Below are 17977 nucleotides of genomic sequence, written 5' to 3'. Positions count from 1 at the left end.
AATTTAACACAGTAGTTCAGTCAGAATAGAAAAAAAAAAACTTGGAAGGAAAGAATTAACTCACTGAAAGCTGCGTAACTGACATAAGTTTACTTAGTACATGGGAAATTTTCAAAAAATAATACAAACGAAGTCGTCAGATTTTTGCCTTGGGCTCCTTTTCCTCAAATTTAGAATGAAGACAAAAAGGTATGAAAGTAAATATAGCTGTCTATTCTACACTCCCACAGCTAGTAAGCTACACAGTTACTAGCCATTCAAGCAGCAGGACCTTGTGAGAAAATGTCTCTCAGAAAGGCAAGAGAAAAAACCACGCTCACGGAGAAAATAAACATGTAAAAACCGCAGTGGGAAGCACAGCAGTTAGGTGTGTCAGGAAAAACAACCTGCCTAGGAATAGATTTCCTCACAACTTTCGAATAGGTTTCTCCTTACGTGCATAAATCATACTTGACTTCTTCCCTAATGAGTATTGTCCTTCCGTATAAAAAATAATTTTCAAACTAGTTACACAAAGCACAGGACCTGACTCACATCTGTGTAGAAACATTTACTTTGTAAGACAAAAAAAACTCAAAATCACAGTACACACCAGTTATTTATTTAAATACTTGAAAAGGTCAATGATGGAAAAAATAGGTTTATCGTGACAGTTTATATTCCTTAGATTTATTTTACCATTTAAAAAAAGTGCTGCCTCTAGGTTACCCTAGCCAGATAGAGAACACTTCATGACACATGCAGCTACTGTAATGCTGTAACAGACACAGCCATTATAGAACGATTTTACAAGTTGGGAGGAAATTCAACAGTAGTTAGGGTGACTTGTTTATTTAAACTAAAAACATTGATAATATATAAATTGTTCTCCTTAATTGACTGAAAGGGCTATAAAATTCCACCTACGGACAGAGGCAGGAACATAATCACATAGATGACATGGCTGCTAATTGCTTTTACTCTGTTTCTTCCTTAAAGGAGAGCTGGGCACTCAGCTACATAATTTTCTACACTGCATGATAGCTTCAAGGTTGGCCTACGGTAAGTGACAGAAACAAAGCTGTGTTGGTCATCTGACACTGACTCGTGTGGGTTTTTAAAAATGGAGAGAAAACGGCAAAGTGTGCCTTGTGTACTTACAGAACCCAAAGAATCAATCTGAGTAAAAGTGAAATAAATAAGTGGTCCGTGAGCAAATACAATCTCTGGGCTGACGTAAGTCTAGGAGAGTGAGCCAAGTGAGCACTAACAATACCACGTAGAAATGTCTAGAAACATCACTTTCTGGAGCTCAGTTTGGGAGACCACATCTTGTCTGAATATATACATTATTTACAAAATATTCCCTTTTGGCCTCTGAAATGTAGCCATTTTTATTTGGCTATTAAGCTGTTTCCTTTCCATACACTAGCCAATACTGCAGTTATTACTATCATTAAAATACTCTTATGCATGAATTACAAATATTAATAAAGTAACTCTGCATGTATAAATATCTCAATATTCTAGCAGAATTTAAAGCATTCAGAATGTACATAAAAGTATTTGTTTTTGGTAGGGCCAGTAGTTTTTTTGTTTTTTAATCATCGCTGTTTCAATAACGCTTTGTACATGGCAAAGCCCAAAACTGCAAAAACAGTAGCACCAAAACTTGCTCGAAGCCAAAACGTGGAACTCTTGAGGTCAGCTTGTGTCACATGCCTGTAGTCAGAAAATAGAATTAATATTTAAAACATGATTAGTAGGAAAACTTTATGCCAGTCAAATAATGTCCTATTTGTAGGGAAGTATTAGCGCACTTGTCAGGCTAATTGCATACAAAAACATTTATCAAGACAGCCATGTACACATTGTTCAGATAAGCATTATCTTAAAATGACACACTGTAGACATCAGTAAAGACAAATGTTTTCATAATTAGCTGCTACTTGGGAGGTGACATCTAAAAATTTATAATTTTCTTTGCATGGGCAATGAAAGATAAATCAATCCACCACTTTTTAATACTATGACGGTCCTTCAAAATCAGAATTAAGCCTGGATTCTCACAATTTTGAGGGTCATGTTCAGGGACTATAAATAAGGTACAATCTTTTGTCCCAGGAATCAAAAGCTATCTTGTAAGCAGTTAAGTGACAAGTGACAATACTTTTTAAGAGCAACGATTAAGGTCAACTTTGGGAACAGTGAGCCCCACAGAAATTCACCCCCACACACAAAAAAGCCCCAAGGGGCAGGGGAAGATTTACCAGCTTTCATTAACTTGGTTATGACTAATTAAAGAGAGAGAGAAAAACAACAACAATCCTGATGTTAGACAGGCAGTGATAACCGGACCAAATAAAGGACATACACGTAACAGGATGGACTGAAAGTAATGACATAAAAGAAGCCATATAATGCATGACAAAAACAGGGACAGCCTGTACCACAAACTGAGTTTGTGAGCATGCTCAGTTAATAACACTGCTAAGCACCCTCAAGAGTCTCAAGTATGACAGCTTACCATGAAGCTTTAAGCTTTAAGCAAAGGCTGGAACATTTTATTCAAGTGTCACTGCAGTCTTAGTTAAGTGAACACAATTGAGGTGGATTCAGAATTAAGAGCTCAGAAAGCCTGTGTAGGTTAGGCTATTTACAACCAAGTTACACAAACAGCTTGGAAGCAAAAGTCAGACATCGTTAAAAGACCAAGACACTGACGTATGCGAAAGAGTTAAAAGCCAAGAATTCAATTTGTACAAAGCTACTTCAGTAACCGTCACACAAGGGTAAGATTAGTTATCACAAAACGCAGCCTGTGCCTCCCTAGAAACAGAAGTCTACGGCACAAGCTAGTGCCCCATGCTTATCATCATGGCCAAGCAACACAGCACTCCAACTCCTCACCCTCACCAGTTGCTATTAAAAAACGGAACAAAACAGAACACTCCTTCTTACAAAACAAAGTAGTAACAGGTCATTCTGTCTTGCAAGTTAGTTCTTCCAACAAACAATGTTTTATTCTTTAAAAAAGGGAAGAGAATATTTAGGTTTGAGTTTTTCTAGTTGGAAAAACTCCAACAGGGCCACCCCACTGGTGGTGGGAAATGTTACCTGGCTTCAAGAAAAAGCGGACCACGAGATGACTCCATGAAGATGGAATCCTCCACAGAGCTGACCGCGTGCACCTGGTGAGTGACGCTGCCTTCGTCGTCTGCTAACAGCACGGCACCCCATTCAGCTACCTGGGCTCTTAACCTTTTATCCACGTGCACACAGTTTGGAGTTCACAGCAAAGAGAGGGACTCAAAATAGCATCTCTGCATTAAACATCCCGCACATCTGTGGCGTTGCCTCCCTAGATGATGGGTCTCATGCTTTCTGTATTTAAAATAAATGTATCCTATGGCAGATTGCCTAACTTAAAAAAAAAACAAACCACAAAAACCCCTACCTATATCTACTCTTAAACGCTCACACACCAGACAAGAAATCCTAAGCTGTTACATACGTTCTCTACACAGCACGTCCCTGAGGCTGCTCTTGGCATATCTGAAACAATGCAAGAAGTCCTCAAAACCGGTACCATAGCAGTACTGATAGATGTGATAACGCTAAGTAGTCACCTGAAATGGATTAGTGATTACTAGTTATGAAGTTTACAGATGCTTATAACCACTCTCTTAAAAGTACAGTAACTGTGAAAAACTGACTCCAACATCTCAAACTCATAGACCACCAAGGGCGTGTGGTAAGAGGAACAAAGTATCCAAAGTGGAACGCAGGCTCAAAGCACATCAGGGCTTCTGCTTCAGCTCTGCCTGCCTTTTGTGGGTGGTACTTGGTACTGAACCCAGATCCTATCATCCTATCTTTTATTTTAAATTTTTCCTTTTTTTTTGGTGCTGGGAATCAAACTCAGGACCTTGCACTTGCCAGGCAGGCACTTGTGCCACTGAGCTAGATCCTCAGCCCCTATTTTTGTATTTATTATTCAACTTAGGGGGAGAAAAGGATCAGGATCAAAGCTAGCCATAATCATATTAAAATCAGTCAAAAGATTTCTCATAAATATGCTTCAAATAGGGGCATCTGTTTCACATAGTTCCCTTTGTTGGCTTTTAGGAAAGTACTATCATTCATTAAATAAAATTTTGTTTTAGAGACAGTGCCTCACTATGTAGTCTAGGCTGGCCTTGAACTCACAATTCTTCTGTCTCAGTCTTCCAAATGCTGGTACACAGGCACACACTGCTGCACCTGGCTATGTATTCTGACAGTTTTTGTGGCTTAACTTTCTTCTGCATTTTAAGACAGTAATTATTATTTTCCCCCAGCTTTTTCCGTCAGTAGGCAAAACGGGGTTACATATTTATATATTATAATACAGCATAGATGTGTGCTCAAACTACAGTCAGTTTAAAACTTAAGGCAACTGTTTACTCCAAACGTACATTTCAGTGACCCCATCAATGTCATAGAAGACACTGAAAGCTACTTAGAAAACTGTTTTATGTCTTTACCACGACTACCTACTTCCCCCTTCTTTCTGCTTTTTAAGAAAGGGTCTCACTAGGTAGTTCAGGTTGGCCATGAACTCACTATGTAGCCCAAACTGGCCTCAAACTCACAGTGATCTTCCTGCCCCAGCCTCCCGAGTGCTGGGATTACAGGCCTGCGCCCCCAGAGCAAGCCTCCCAAGCCTCCATGACCATTTACAAGTTGCACTACCAGGCTGTAAATAGATGGCATATCATTGCTCAGCTAAATGACATCACCTGAATACAGATTAGTGCGATCTTAAACATATTTCCTAAGTATCAAAAACTGACTGACATTTGTTACTTCAGGGCTCAGTACATTTTATAAAACTGTGCCCTAATCTTTAAACTCAAGAACACCTCTTCCACATTTAAAAACTTAATTATTTTAAAATTACTCATAGGGCTGGGGATTACCTCAGCGACACAGCACCTGCCTGGCAAGCGCAAGGTCGTGAGTTCAGCTCCCGGTACCGGAAAAAAACCAAAAACATAAAAATAAAATAAAATAAAATAAAATTACTCATACAGCCAGGCGTGGTGGTGCATGCCTGTGATCCCAGTACTTGGGAGGCTGAGGGGAGGATCACTGTCTGAGGCCAGCCTCAGCTATCAAGTGAGCTCCCAGCCAGCCTGAACTGCATAGCGAGATCCTATCTCAAAAAAGACAATCAATAAATCAATAAATCATAAAATATTGTTGTAGAATTAAATTATAATATTGCACAGCTTTTCTTTTTAAAGTTTACTTTCATTTCAATTATAAAAAAAGGTAACGCACAATCATTAGAAAATATATAGAAAATAAGGCAGAGCAGCAAGTTTCCTTTTACATTCTTTTGGGGGAGACTGTGGTACTGGGGACCAAACCCAGGGCCTCGGCACTGAGTTACATCCCTAGCCCTTTTTTATTCTTTATTTTGAGGCAGCCTCTCCCTAAATTGCTGAGTTCCCTAGGTTGGGGCTCAAATTTAGAATCCTCCTGCTTCAGCCTTACAGAGTGATAGGATTACAGGCATGTGCCACCATGCCTAGCTCTATGTATTTTCTTACATAGCTTCACACACAGGATGTATACTTTTGACATAACTCGGTATAGAAATTTTTCCATAGATTATGGAAATACTTTATATGGCTACATTATATTCCACCCTCTAATTCCTGGTTCACTCCACTTACTGGTATTTATAAATAGAGAGATGACCATCTCTCTTCATAACATTTTTCTCTCTAGCCAGGCATGGTGGTACACGCCTATATTCCTAACGCTCAGCAGGCTGAGGAAAAATTACCGCGAGTTTGAGACCAGCTTGGGCTACATAATGAGATAATGTCTTAAGAAAAGAAAAAAAAAAAACATTTTTTGCTCTATTTAGGTTATTTTCCTTAAGACTTACCAGAAATGAGTATTACAGAGTCAAAAAGTGGGTGGGGTTGTGTGTAGAAAGGTTTTTTTAATCTGGTGATACATCAGAATCCCCAAATACTCCTACTCTCTGTGGACGAAGATCATTTAATTCAGCGATATCTCTTGGGAACAGAGGAAATAATAACGCTGGGATATAACCCTAATTAATCATTTGCAGCTTGTCAGAGCTTGCAGGTTCTTTGGAAAATTCCAGCTCAGAAGTGCTCAAGGCCTCTCCCTCTCCCTCTCCCCCTATCTATCAGCTGGCAAGCCCTCCACACAGGTATGACGGCCAACCAGCATGTCTGGGCTTGGGTATCAGCAGAGATGATTCTTAATCCAGAGTAGAAAATTTTCCCATGTTTATAATGAGTTACACGAAGAACTGTGCGTGTGAAGTCACACACAGCACATATAGGACAACCAAAACTCCTGTATACTCCTGCACTGAATATCTTAAGGGCATAAACATGCATTGGATTAGCTCAGCAATTTATTGTAAGTACAAAAACAGGAACTAAAATCTTTACTGGGTCAATACTAAAACAGTGGTACATAAAGGGAATATTATCAATCACAATATCCTAAATGGCCCAGGCAATTAAATCCATTCTAATTATTTCCAAATAGAATATTTTTAATAGTCCACTTGAAATTGTTTTTGGGAATCCGTCACAGACTTTTGTGTGTAATATAACAAACTATATTGTGCAAACATAGAAGTCTGTAAAAATTAGAATTTGAAGCCAGGGATGGTGGTGCATACCTGTAATCCCAGTACCTGGGAGGCTGAGACAGGTGGATCACAGTGAGTTCAAGGCCAGCCTAGGCTACACAATGAGTCCAAGGCTAACCTGAACTACACAGTGAGACCCTGTCTCAACAAAAAAAAAAAGGAGGATGGGGGCGGGGGTATAGTGCAGAGGCACAGCACCTGCCTGGCAAGCATGAGGTCCTGAGTTCAATTCCTGGTACTAAAAAAATAGAAAAAAAATTTAAAAATTGAATTTGAGGAAGAGGAAGAATCCAGAATGATCTAGATACCAATTAATCTTATATTTGACTACAGGCTACTATGCAGAGAAAAAAAATTCAGAACATAGTCAAACTTTTATTATCTTTTTTTTTGGTATCGGGAATCAAACTTGGGACCTTGAGCTTGCCAGACAGGAGCTGTGCCACACTGAGCTATATCCCTGGCTCAGAACACATTCAAAAGCAGCAAAGGTGGGATATTTTACTATGTACAGCTCCACCCAGAGTATTCCAATATAATTTCTCAGAAATGAATTCTAATTTTCTTTTTTTTTCCCCTCTGAGATCGGTTGTTGTTATGTTGCCCAGGCTGACCTTAAACTTGCAATCTTTCTGCCTCAGCCTTCCAAGGGAGCTGGGATCACAAGCATGTGTTACCATCACTGGATATGAATTTGAATTTCTTTTCTTTTTTTTTTTTTTTTGTTGTTTGTTTGTTTTTCTAGTACTGGGGATCAAACTCATGACCTTGCACTTGCCAGGCAGGTGCCATGCCGCTGAGCTAAATCCCCAGCCCAAATATGAATTTCTTATTTTTTGTTCTTCTCATCTTGCCGTTTTATCCTAATACAATTCAGAGGTGTACAAGCACACTAATATGAACTGTTTCCCAATTTTGTGACTATTCCTTTATGTATCTCAGGTATCAATCTTTAAGATAATACTCTGAAACAGCCTACATACCTATAATACATGTGCACTTAAATTTTGGGCAGAGTTATCGATCAGTTTTGTGTCTGACTCTGTCTGCCTGCTCCATGACCCCTGCACTGCAAATCAAATCTAGGGATGCTCTACCACTAAGCTATAGCCCAGCCCTTTTTTTATTTTAAGACAGGATTTTGCTATCCTGTTCAAGTGCAAAGACCTGAACTTGTGATCCTCCTGTCTCAGTCTCGCAAACTTTGTTATCATAGGTATGGACCACCATACAGGCTCTACCAGCCATAGTCTTCTATGTTTATTTCTAATAACAGTGCAAATACTGCTAACTGGGCATGGGACCCAGGGCCTCAGGCATTCCAGACAAGCACTCTACCAGAGCTATACCCCAGTACTGCTAATAACTATTTTCCTAACTAGAAGACATACAATATTTTAATAAGATGTCTCTCAAAATAGGTTAAGAAATCAATATGCAATATCTAGTAACAACGAACTGCAACACAGATCACAAGCCAGCTGTTAACTGAGCATGCCTAAATAGTCACATACTTTGGAAGAGGACACAGATAATGCACCAAGGTGAAGAAATGCTTCATCAAGCAGTAAAAGAATCCAAACTTACAGATGATCAAAGATACACAGGAGATGTTGCAGTATCTGTGTGTTAACTAGTGATACTTGGTGATACTTAAAGATAACAAATTAAGCAAACCCCACTCTACCGTGTCTTTTACTATATTAACCAAATGGCAAACCATAAGCAACAGCAGCAGTGGCTACTTACTGAGAATCTATAACACACACTCTTTATAAGCGTAATTTTACATTTGACTATGTCTACAAATTCAAAGACTGTAACCACCTTTAGACATGGGGTGTTTCCTTTATACACAGACATTCCCTAAGACATTAAAATGTGGATGTTATTTTTTTGTAAGCATTCCACGAACTCTCAGATTCCCAAACACATCCTCTTCATAGGGCAATCCTAAGAAGAAACAGCTCATTTTGGTCTGACAGTAATATCCTTTCCTTTTTTGTCATGGTGGGGATTAAACTCAAGGTCACACACATGCTAGGCTTCAATCTTTTCCTTAAAAAAGGGCCTCCTAATCCCAGCACTGGGAAGGCCTAAGGCAGGAGAACTGCCATAAATCCAAGGCCAGCCTGGATTACCAAGTGAGTTCAAAGACGGCTCAAAGCCAGACCCTGTCTCAAAAAACAAATAATCAAGCAAACAAACAAAGGCTCCTTGCTGGGCTTGGTGGTGCACACCTGTAGTTCCAGCACTTGGGAGGCTGACACAGGAGGATCTCTGCAAGTTCAAGGCCAGCATGGGCTACACAGTGAGACCCTATCTCAACAGAACAAAACAAAATAAACAGGGCTCCTTATGAAGTAACACGGTTTAAACTACATTAAGAAGGCTTGTTAATTAAAGCAATTCAGGTAAGTGAAGTAAGTTGTTAATGGACGGCATAAAATAAATGTCACATAGCTGTTAAGTTAAAAATACATTGAAAGCATAAAAATGCAATGGATACAGCTACAGTCCTGCAAATACTCAACGTGAACTATGCACTTGGTTGCCAAAGAAAAATGTCACTACTAAGAAAGTAACATGAGCAAATTATATGGCTAATGTAAATAGTTAAAATGGAATGGGAAAACAAAAAATACGCACCAAAGGCAATCACACCAAAATAATAAACTGTAAAATAAACAACTTTTCATTAAATAGAGGTAAGGAGAAGTGGGAAGATTATACACGGAAACCTGTGCTGAAAGAGCTGAAGAGGGTTAAACAACAACTAAGAAGCACAGACAAACATGCAAATGATGCCTAAAGGAGAGACAAATGAAACTCACAGCACTCTAGAGTATTGCAATAGTCTCATGCAAAGTGGAAGTGCTCAGGTCAGAATAGTAAGTACTTAAAGAAAAATCCTGGGTAGTTCAAACCAACAATCAAGCTCATTCCTCTACAACGAGTTTATCACTTTCAGGTTTATAAAGTGTTTAAAAATCAACAGATTCAAAAGTTTTGTTCCTGTAGCATGATACATACCATTGGAAAGGAAAGCACTCCCAAAGATTAAAATCATCTGATCACACGCTAATCATCCTCGAAATGTATTTAAATTCAAATAATTTGTTACTCATAAATTATTCTGATGGAGATACACCCACCTAGATTTGAAGAGTGAGACTGTATTTCTAAAGAACAAAGCCTTAAGTGAGAGATTGGTATTATTTAACACTATTCTCACATGTTAAAGTCAGCAAGAAATCAATGAAAGTGGAAATTTAAACCATGTATTAGTACTTCCTACTTAAAATATAGTATAAGTAAGCTCAACAACAAAGACTTAATTTTTTCTGGTAAAAAGAAAAACCCTAACAGTTCAGAAATTAACCTACTGAAACTGCCTAAACTCACGATCAAGTTGTGATACATGCTTTTTTTTCTTTTCTTTTTTGACTTTTGTAGACAGGGTCTCACTATGCAGTTCCGGATGGCCTTGAACTCACTTATGTAGCCCAGGCTGGCCTCAAACTCACAGCAATCCTCCTGCCTCAGCCTCCAGAGTGCTGGGATTACAGGTGTGCACCACCACGCCCTGCTATTACATTCTTTTTTAACATGTTGGACTAAAGTCACTGAAAATATAACCAAAGTTTAAAAGAGAAAACCTAATGATATAATATTTAGAAAGGCATTTAAAGGCAGGGAAAACATCTGCATCTTCAAATGCTAATATAAAGTGGGTATTTAAGAATTTTGAATGAGTAAATTAAGGTGGGAAAGGGGAGAGATGAAAAAGTGGGAAAATGCGTCATTTTTGGTAATGATTTTTATGCTAACAACCAAAATTTGTACAAGTACACTAAAACAGTATACTACTTTAAGTCCAGTATATATATACCAATATTCGTCTGCTAGTTTCTTTCCAAACATGTACTCAAACTGCCTAAACAAAAAGGTCAAATCATTTAGAATCTTTTACAGTTCTAAAACACGAAACCTGGAAATTCTAATTACCAAAAACAAAAAAGACTTAAGATTTACTGGTAAGTGGCACCCTGCCCTAATAAACAAGTTACAGTGAAAAATCTTCAAATGACTAATTAATCTTTTTTCTGTTCATGTAACATTAACATACATCTAGCATGGCAGTTCCATAGTAACCACAGGCTGCCAAACCCTGAGAAATAACAGGGAAAAGAGGTCCCCTTCTCATTCCATCATCCAAAAATTTCTTCATGGGAAAGAAATAAAATATTGTGTGGAGAAAAGAGCCATTTTCACTCTGCAGGTGCCTTCCTTTTGCCTCTGTTTTCAGGAACCAGGCTAAGACTGAAGCTGCCGATTGGTGGCCTGTGAACATGCTCTGTTCTGAACAACACTTTTTTTTTTTTGGTCTTTTTGAGACAGGTCTCACTATGCAGTTCAGGCCGGCCTTGAGCTCACTTTATAGCCCAGGCTGGCCTTGAACTTGCAATGATCCTTCTGCCTCAGCCTCCCAAGTGCTGGGATTACAGGCGTGTGCCACCACACCCAGCTAGCACTTTCAGAAATTCTTGAAATTGTTATTCATTAAATATCAGGAGAAGTCAGATAAAAGTCTCTTTTTTGCTTTTTTCTTTTGGAGACAGGGTCTTGCTATGTAGTTCAGGCTGGCCTTAAACTTGTGGTGATCCTTCTGACTCAGCCTCCTGAGTGCTGGGATTACAGGCATGTGCCACCACACCTGGCAAAAAAATCTTGATTCTTAGTCTTCTATAAAACCAGAAATCCTAGTAACACTTGGTCTTTACAACAGGGGGCTCTAGCTAAATGGTGACTGCCTTGTAGACAGGGCTGTCACAGTTCCCAGCTCCCCCTGTGTCTCACCCTCGGCCCCCATCATTCATTTACACTACAGATTCAGATCTTCCAACTTGAATTTTTGGCCCCTACCCACCTACCTTACTTACCTGTATCTGTTTTACAAGTTGAACAAACTTCAATATGGAACCCCTAAAATTCCACTGTACTTCTATTATTACTATTATTTTTGGTGATACTTGGGATGGAACCCTAAGCCTTCACTGAGCTACATCCCATCTTCCTAAGTAGGCCTTTTTATTTTATTTGAGACTGGGTGCCACCAAGTCACTACATTGCCTAGGCTGGGCTTGAACTTGCAATCCTCTTGCCTCAGCGTCCCGGAGTGCTAGGACCATAGGGATGTGCCACCAGGCCTGGTTATTCCACTGTACTATCACATAAACGAGTGAAGCACCAACAGGGGTAAGGAAGTTCACTGGACCTCTTTTCCCTGATATTTCTCAGGGTTTGGCACCCTGCGGTTACTATGGAATTGCCATGCTATATGTATGTTAATGTTACATAAATAGAAAAAGATTAATTAATTAAAAGCACACTGGTCTCCCTACTTATCTTTCCTACTCTTTCCTCTTACCTTTTTTTTGGTGGGGGGACAGTTTCACTTTGCAGTTCAGGCTGGCCTCAAACTCACAGCAATCCTCCTGCCTCAGCCTCTCCAGTGCTGGGATTACAGGTGTGCATCACCATGCCCGGCTCTCATTCTTTGCATTTTTGATTATCAGATGTCAGTAAGATGAGCTGACACTATTATTAAATTATTTCTAGCTTATAGGTATGAGAAAATATACTAACTTTGAGCTGGGCATGGTGGCACACGCCTGTGACCCCAGCACTTGGGATGCTGAAGCAGGAGGATTGTTCCAAGTTGGAGACCAGCGTGAGCTACAAAGTGAGCTCAAGGTCAGCCTGAATTGCATAGCGAAACCCTGTCTCAAAAAGACAAAAAAATAAAAATAAAAATAAAAATAAATAAAAGGTCAAATGTGAGTTGGATGATACTACATTTTTAAGTGGCTGAAAAATCCCTCCCCAAAAATTCTGAACCTCTCACTGGCAGAATTCTCTGGTGCAGAAATACAGGGCTTACTTTCTTTCTCCTCTCTAACCTCTTGGCATATAACATTATTTTTGACCAGTAACTTGAAAGAGGTATCTATTTTGCAAATAACAAAATACCGAGAGAGAAATATAATGGGACAAATGATAGAAATAATGCTTGAAATGGCTGAGCTAGAAACAAACGGATTCAAAAGAAGATTATGACATTTAATAGAGGTACATAGGTATCTGCATTTGGGTTCAAAGAGTCAACTGAAAATGTCAATTTGAGAGGAAGGGACAGCTGCCTTAACAGGGCTTCATATGAAAAAAAAATCTGATTTCAATTAATCCCAAGACAATATATGTGGACAGTGGGATGGGCTGCCAAACAGTCAGTTCACGCACTAGGCAGGTGCTGCGCCATGTGTGGGACAGGACTGCGCCCTCTGGGCTCGCCAGACCACATCTGGAGCACCGTCATCCACTCTCAGTGGCCCTCTCAGGAGCTAGTCTGAAAACGTAAGGGACTTTCAGATGAAGGCAACCAGGAAGGGTGAGGCCACTAAAACATCTAATTTAAGAAAAGGCTGAAAGAAATGGGGATGTTCTACCTGGAGAGGAGAAAGTTAGGGGAGGCATGATGGCCGTCTTCAAATGTCTGAAGGATTGCTATGTTGGAGACAGAGTAGAATAGTCGTATGTTGTTCTAAAGGGCAGAACTAAAACTAAAGGAAAGTGATAGGGAAGACATTTTATTTTAAAAAAAGTGAAAGCAAAAACCCTTTCCAAAGAAGAAAGCCATCAGCAAATAAACAGCACTCTCCCAGGAAGGCAGTCTTCCAGGAGGTTAGGCCAGACGAATGCTAGAATCTCCAGCTCTCAGATTCCCAACAGCAGAGCTCCTGAATGTTGTTTGGTTTGAACTAGCCTTGCAAGTGTTCTCAGTCAGGGAAAGCGCGTCGGTCTGGTTACTCCTTTACAAGCTGTCACTCAAAGGAAGGAGGCGGAACCCCTCCACGGCATGAATGAGGTAATCCCTTCAAAGCAGTCCCTGGGGATGGCTGCATTCTTATTCTAGAGCTGCTAGTGCTAAAAATATCACCGAGACTCTTTTAGAATGCCTTCAAAATCAGTTTCTTTAGTCACCTAAGAAATAGCTTCACCGTTCACAGATACAACTACTATACTGCTGGTGGACACAAACCATGGTCATTTGACAAAGGTGGAGTCTCGTCCTCAGCACGTGTCCACTGGTGGACCAAATAACTGACCCATTTCTAACCAAAATCTATTATCTAGTTTGTTCCTCCATCTTAATCAAGCTCAGCTCCCAATGATATCTCAATGATTTCAAAAACCTAATTCATCCTTAGACACATATTAAATTTGATGTCAGATACAAGTTCATATAATCTAGGCCAGTGGTGCCCAACTACAGCCAGCATGCAGGCCGGCTGCCGTCACTGAAAGCTCTGAAAGGTTCACTGAAACTGACCTAGGCTCTTAAATGCTCAAAAAATGTAAAACTGACTCAAATAAAGGTAGCACGAGCAGAGTAAGAATATAACCTCCCAAGTTCACTGCTTTGAAGGAATGTGTGTGTGTGTGTATGTGTGTGTGTGTATATATATATATACATATATATATATACATATCCTTTTTTTCTCTTTTCTTTTTAAGAAGCATATTGCTTTAAAGGAATATTTTGTGTTTTACCTCAGTTTTAGAAGACCTAAAAAAAAATCAGTAGTACAGGGGTGTGTGTGTGTGTGTGTGTGTGTGTGTGTGTGTGTGTGTGTGTGTGTGTGTGAGTGTGTATGAATTTAACCCAGGGCCTTTGCACTGAGCTATATCCCTAGCCCCTTCTAAATTCTGAGTCAAGGTCTTGCTAAATTGCCCAGGCTGGACTTGAACTCACAATCCTTTCAGAGTGGTGGGATTATAGGCACATGACACCATACCCAGCTCAGATCTTTTTTCTTTTCCATATTCTTCTGAGTTCGTAAAGTTGGTTATCACCCTCATTTCCAGAAATAATGTCCTTCCAAATAAAATGTTCCTTTTTTGAGACAGGTACCAATATGTAGTTCAGGCTGGCCTTAATTCACACTGATCCTCCTGTCTCAGCTTCCTGAATGCTGAAATTACAGGTGTGTGCCACCATGCCTAGTCTTCCACTTTTTAAAAAGTCAAGGCAGATTCTAATTAATTTCTAACAAATGGTTTCAAGGACAGGAATTTTTTCAAATCCAAAATACTGTTCATGTTAGTATGGTTTTGCTAAGATATATTTGAATGTAAAGTGAGTATAGTATACTATAACATCTTTTTTGTGGATCAATGCGTCTTTTCCTTACTATAAAAGTTCTATTTCTACAACTCATAACCAAAAATTTTAATCTCCCTATATAATCTTCTAATATGAAAGATAATTTAAATTTTCTATTGAAAAAAACTAAAATCTTATTTTATAGTCCTCAAAATACACCTATTAATTTACAAACATTAAGGATGCTTCCAAAACTAAACATGGTCATCACAGTGAGGATTTTAGTGGAAGTTAGTTAGGCATCAGTTTGCTTGTTGTCTTTGTAGTATTTGTATAATATATAGTTATCCACTTTTTTTTTCTTTTGTATTTTAACAGAATGCCTGGTACCCAGTAAATAAAGTTAAGAACCTGTTAAGAACTGCAGTGAAGATTTTGTTCTTTACAGATTGCAGCAAGTCTGAGTTGAGGAAGTTCTGACAGATGCAAAATGTACACCTGTTGCAGGTGCACATACAGCGTAACCGGGCATGGCTGCGAAAACACACAGAAGGACAGGATTGAGTTCTTACTTATAATATGGCACAGGTTAGGGTGTGCCAACTTAAAAAAAGATTTAGGCATATGCAACACTCTTTGAAGAAAGGAAAAGGACAGTGTGGGGCATGCTAAAGTTGTGCAGAATTCCACATTTACCAAAAATGTAATAGACAGTAACAGCTTCCTCCTCCCTCCCTGTAGAGAATCTAGTGAAAATTAGCTAACACTTTTGATTTTTTTTTTTTTTTGGAGGGGGGATGGAATTATTATTATATAAGTTTCAGTGGAATAAATATGCACAGCAATAGATGGCACCCTCATCTAAATTAATAAAAATAAAAATCGAGTAAGCCATAGCACCCACCAAAAGGACAAGGTTCGCTAGTGTTTAAATAACCACCCCTCCTCCTCCCTCAGCATACACACATGCCTGAAAACCAGGAAGGAGAAGAGTAACAGGTACAAAAAAGTCAAAGACAAGTATATTCAAATAAGGTATGAACAACATCATCTTGAATTCATCAAGCACCCTGGTTCCCAAAGGAAATCAAAGTGCTTCATACATTTCCACTCAAACAAAATGTAAGGTTAATTTCATCTGCTACCAAAACACAGCAGCTAAGTATGACAGAATGAAACTCTGGGTAAAGATGCAAAAATCAAAAATGGATCCAATTGAAATTAGATATGCAATTTAGGGAGGCTTTCTGACTCCTTTCTGGTTGAGTGGAGTTGCACTGGTTGGGGCAGGGACATGGCAGCCCATTTCACCTAGGCCCTAACTACCACAGTAGGGGTCTCTAATGACTGCTCAGTGGTCAGAACCACTCAGGCACACAAAGCCGTCACACCACCCTGAAGAGGCACTGGCTCAGAACCCACTCGGAAGAGCGCCACCTGATGAATCAATGCCATCACTTCCTGTAAGACCTGATCATATTTACAGGTTTCTCAGTCAAAGGACTGGCCCCATCTGACTTGCATTAGCTTGTGAGATCTGATGAGACCACAGCACACGGTAGCATGGTTGTGGAGATTAGCAGCATCCCAATAATGCCTAATTCCCAACATGAAGAAAAACAAGAATTAATTTTGAGAATTAATGCTCAAGACATTCCTTTTTAAAACCTGACTTGTGATGGTGAACATATCATTGCTACTAAATTACTACCAGCTGTCATACTGGAATCCATCTGTTATTTTATAAATTGAATCTGACTCTTTAACACACACAAGGCTCCACCCACCAAAAAGGAGAGATGCAAAGTATGCTTAGCAACAGGGAGATGCTTCATGAGAAGTAGTTTGGGATTAACCATATGAACAAGTACCCATGTATGTACATTTATCATATATACACACACAAGAATTATGGTAAAATGTTTTAAAGATGTGGATCTAAAAACACAGTTGCAGATTAAAAAGTACATTTATATAATTAAAAGACACCATAATATACAGTTAGGCAATAAGCCTGACCAAGCAGTGCGTTTCTAGATAATTACTACATGTTAATTATAGCAAGAAAGGAGACTTGGTCATCCTATGAGAAAATGTAAACAAAAATCCCACAGAAGTCATAAAGAAAAAGTAACTTACAAAGCAGTTTTTAGAAAGACCCAGATTTTTCTCAAATTCTCTATTCTATCAGTGTTGCCCATGTCTCGGGAGAGTCTGTCTCTGTAATGATCCTCTCTGTAGATAACATACATGAGAGTTTTAAAGCAAAGGTAAAACAGAAATAAGGTTTTGCTTATCTTATATAAATAGGAATGACTTGTCTTCCAATACATACAGAAATTCAAGGTTTGTTGTACTTTTTAAAGCATTAGTTAAATGAATAACAATGAAGTTAACTCTGATTTTAAAAATCTGTACAAATTAAACACTTTCTTGGAAAAGCTCAGTTTTGATTGATAGCAACATCTAATTACTTTATTTTATACTATAGTTTTCACGATGAAAAATATTTTGGAGGCTAACCTAATAATAAATAGAATAAGCTATGAAGTCCTGAGAAACGCACTGCCTGAAAAACTTATCTTGTTACAAAACAGAACTTACACAAACACTCTACTTGAGGAAAATGCCATGAAGAATCATGCAATTTTAAAGCAGTTAGTAAATTACAAAGATAACCAGTTATGTGTAGCACATATGCATGTATAGATATATAATAAATGTACATGAAATTTGTGACTTATAACACTTAATACAAAACATACAGTCAAATTCCAATTATAAGTAATTTTTATAACACTTAAAGACTTCCTGTATTGTGAACTCAAACATAAAATGTAAATTCAACATAAATTTAAAATAAGAGGCTTTTAGTCTTTCATATACCCCAGGTCAATTAATTAACAGATAAATATAAAAAAAAACTTTGTGCATGGAAATGCCTTATAAGCATAAAGCAACATGATGCCAACTCTATTTTATTGCAGTAGAACTTTTTTCTTTTGTTTTGTTTTTTGTTTTTTTGAGACACGGTCTTCCTATGTAGTTCAGGCTGGCCTTGAACTCACTTTATAGCCCAGGCTGACCTCGAACTTGCAGTGATCCTCCTGCCTCAGCCTCCCTAGTGCTGGGATTACAGGTGT

General features: G+C 38.7%; 1 protein-coding gene across 5 annotated transcripts in view; it reads right to left on the bottom strand.

The window, feature by feature from the left end:
- Positions 1 to 579: 579 nt before the first annotated feature.
- The window catches only part of Rhot1 (ras homolog family member T1), a 49461-nt gene continuing 32063 nt past the window's right edge, over positions 580 to 17977 (bottom strand). Inside the window, exons 18-20 of one of the 5 annotated variants that reach the window (XM_013503493.1) lie at positions 16974 to 17069; positions 15246 to 15368; positions 580 to 1701 (exon numbers count right to left, since the gene is read on the bottom strand). In XM_013503493.1, the coding sequence (XP_013358947.1) occupies positions 1584 to 1701; positions 15246 to 15368; positions 16974 to 17069 (337 nt within the window). In that variant the 3' untranslated portion in view covers positions 580 to 1583. Of the gene's footprint in view, positions 1702 to 3096; positions 3241 to 15245; positions 15369 to 16973; positions 17070 to 17977 lie in introns of all 5 variants that reach the window. The other 4 variants (XM_005402812.2, XM_013503495.1, XM_013503494.1 and 1 more) reach the window with 4 other exon arrangements.

The sequence above is a fragment of the Chinchilla lanigera genome, unplaced genomic scaffold (assembly GCF_000276665.1).
Source record: "Chinchilla lanigera isolate Chin_1 unplaced genomic scaffold, ChiLan1.0 scaffold00080, whole genome shotgun sequence".
NCBI classification, from domain to species: Eukaryota; Metazoa; Chordata; class Mammalia; order Rodentia; family Chinchillidae; genus Chinchilla; species Chinchilla lanigera.
The sequence above is the reverse complement of the archived record's forward strand: the minus strand, read 5'-3'. Positions and strand labels throughout refer to the sequence as shown.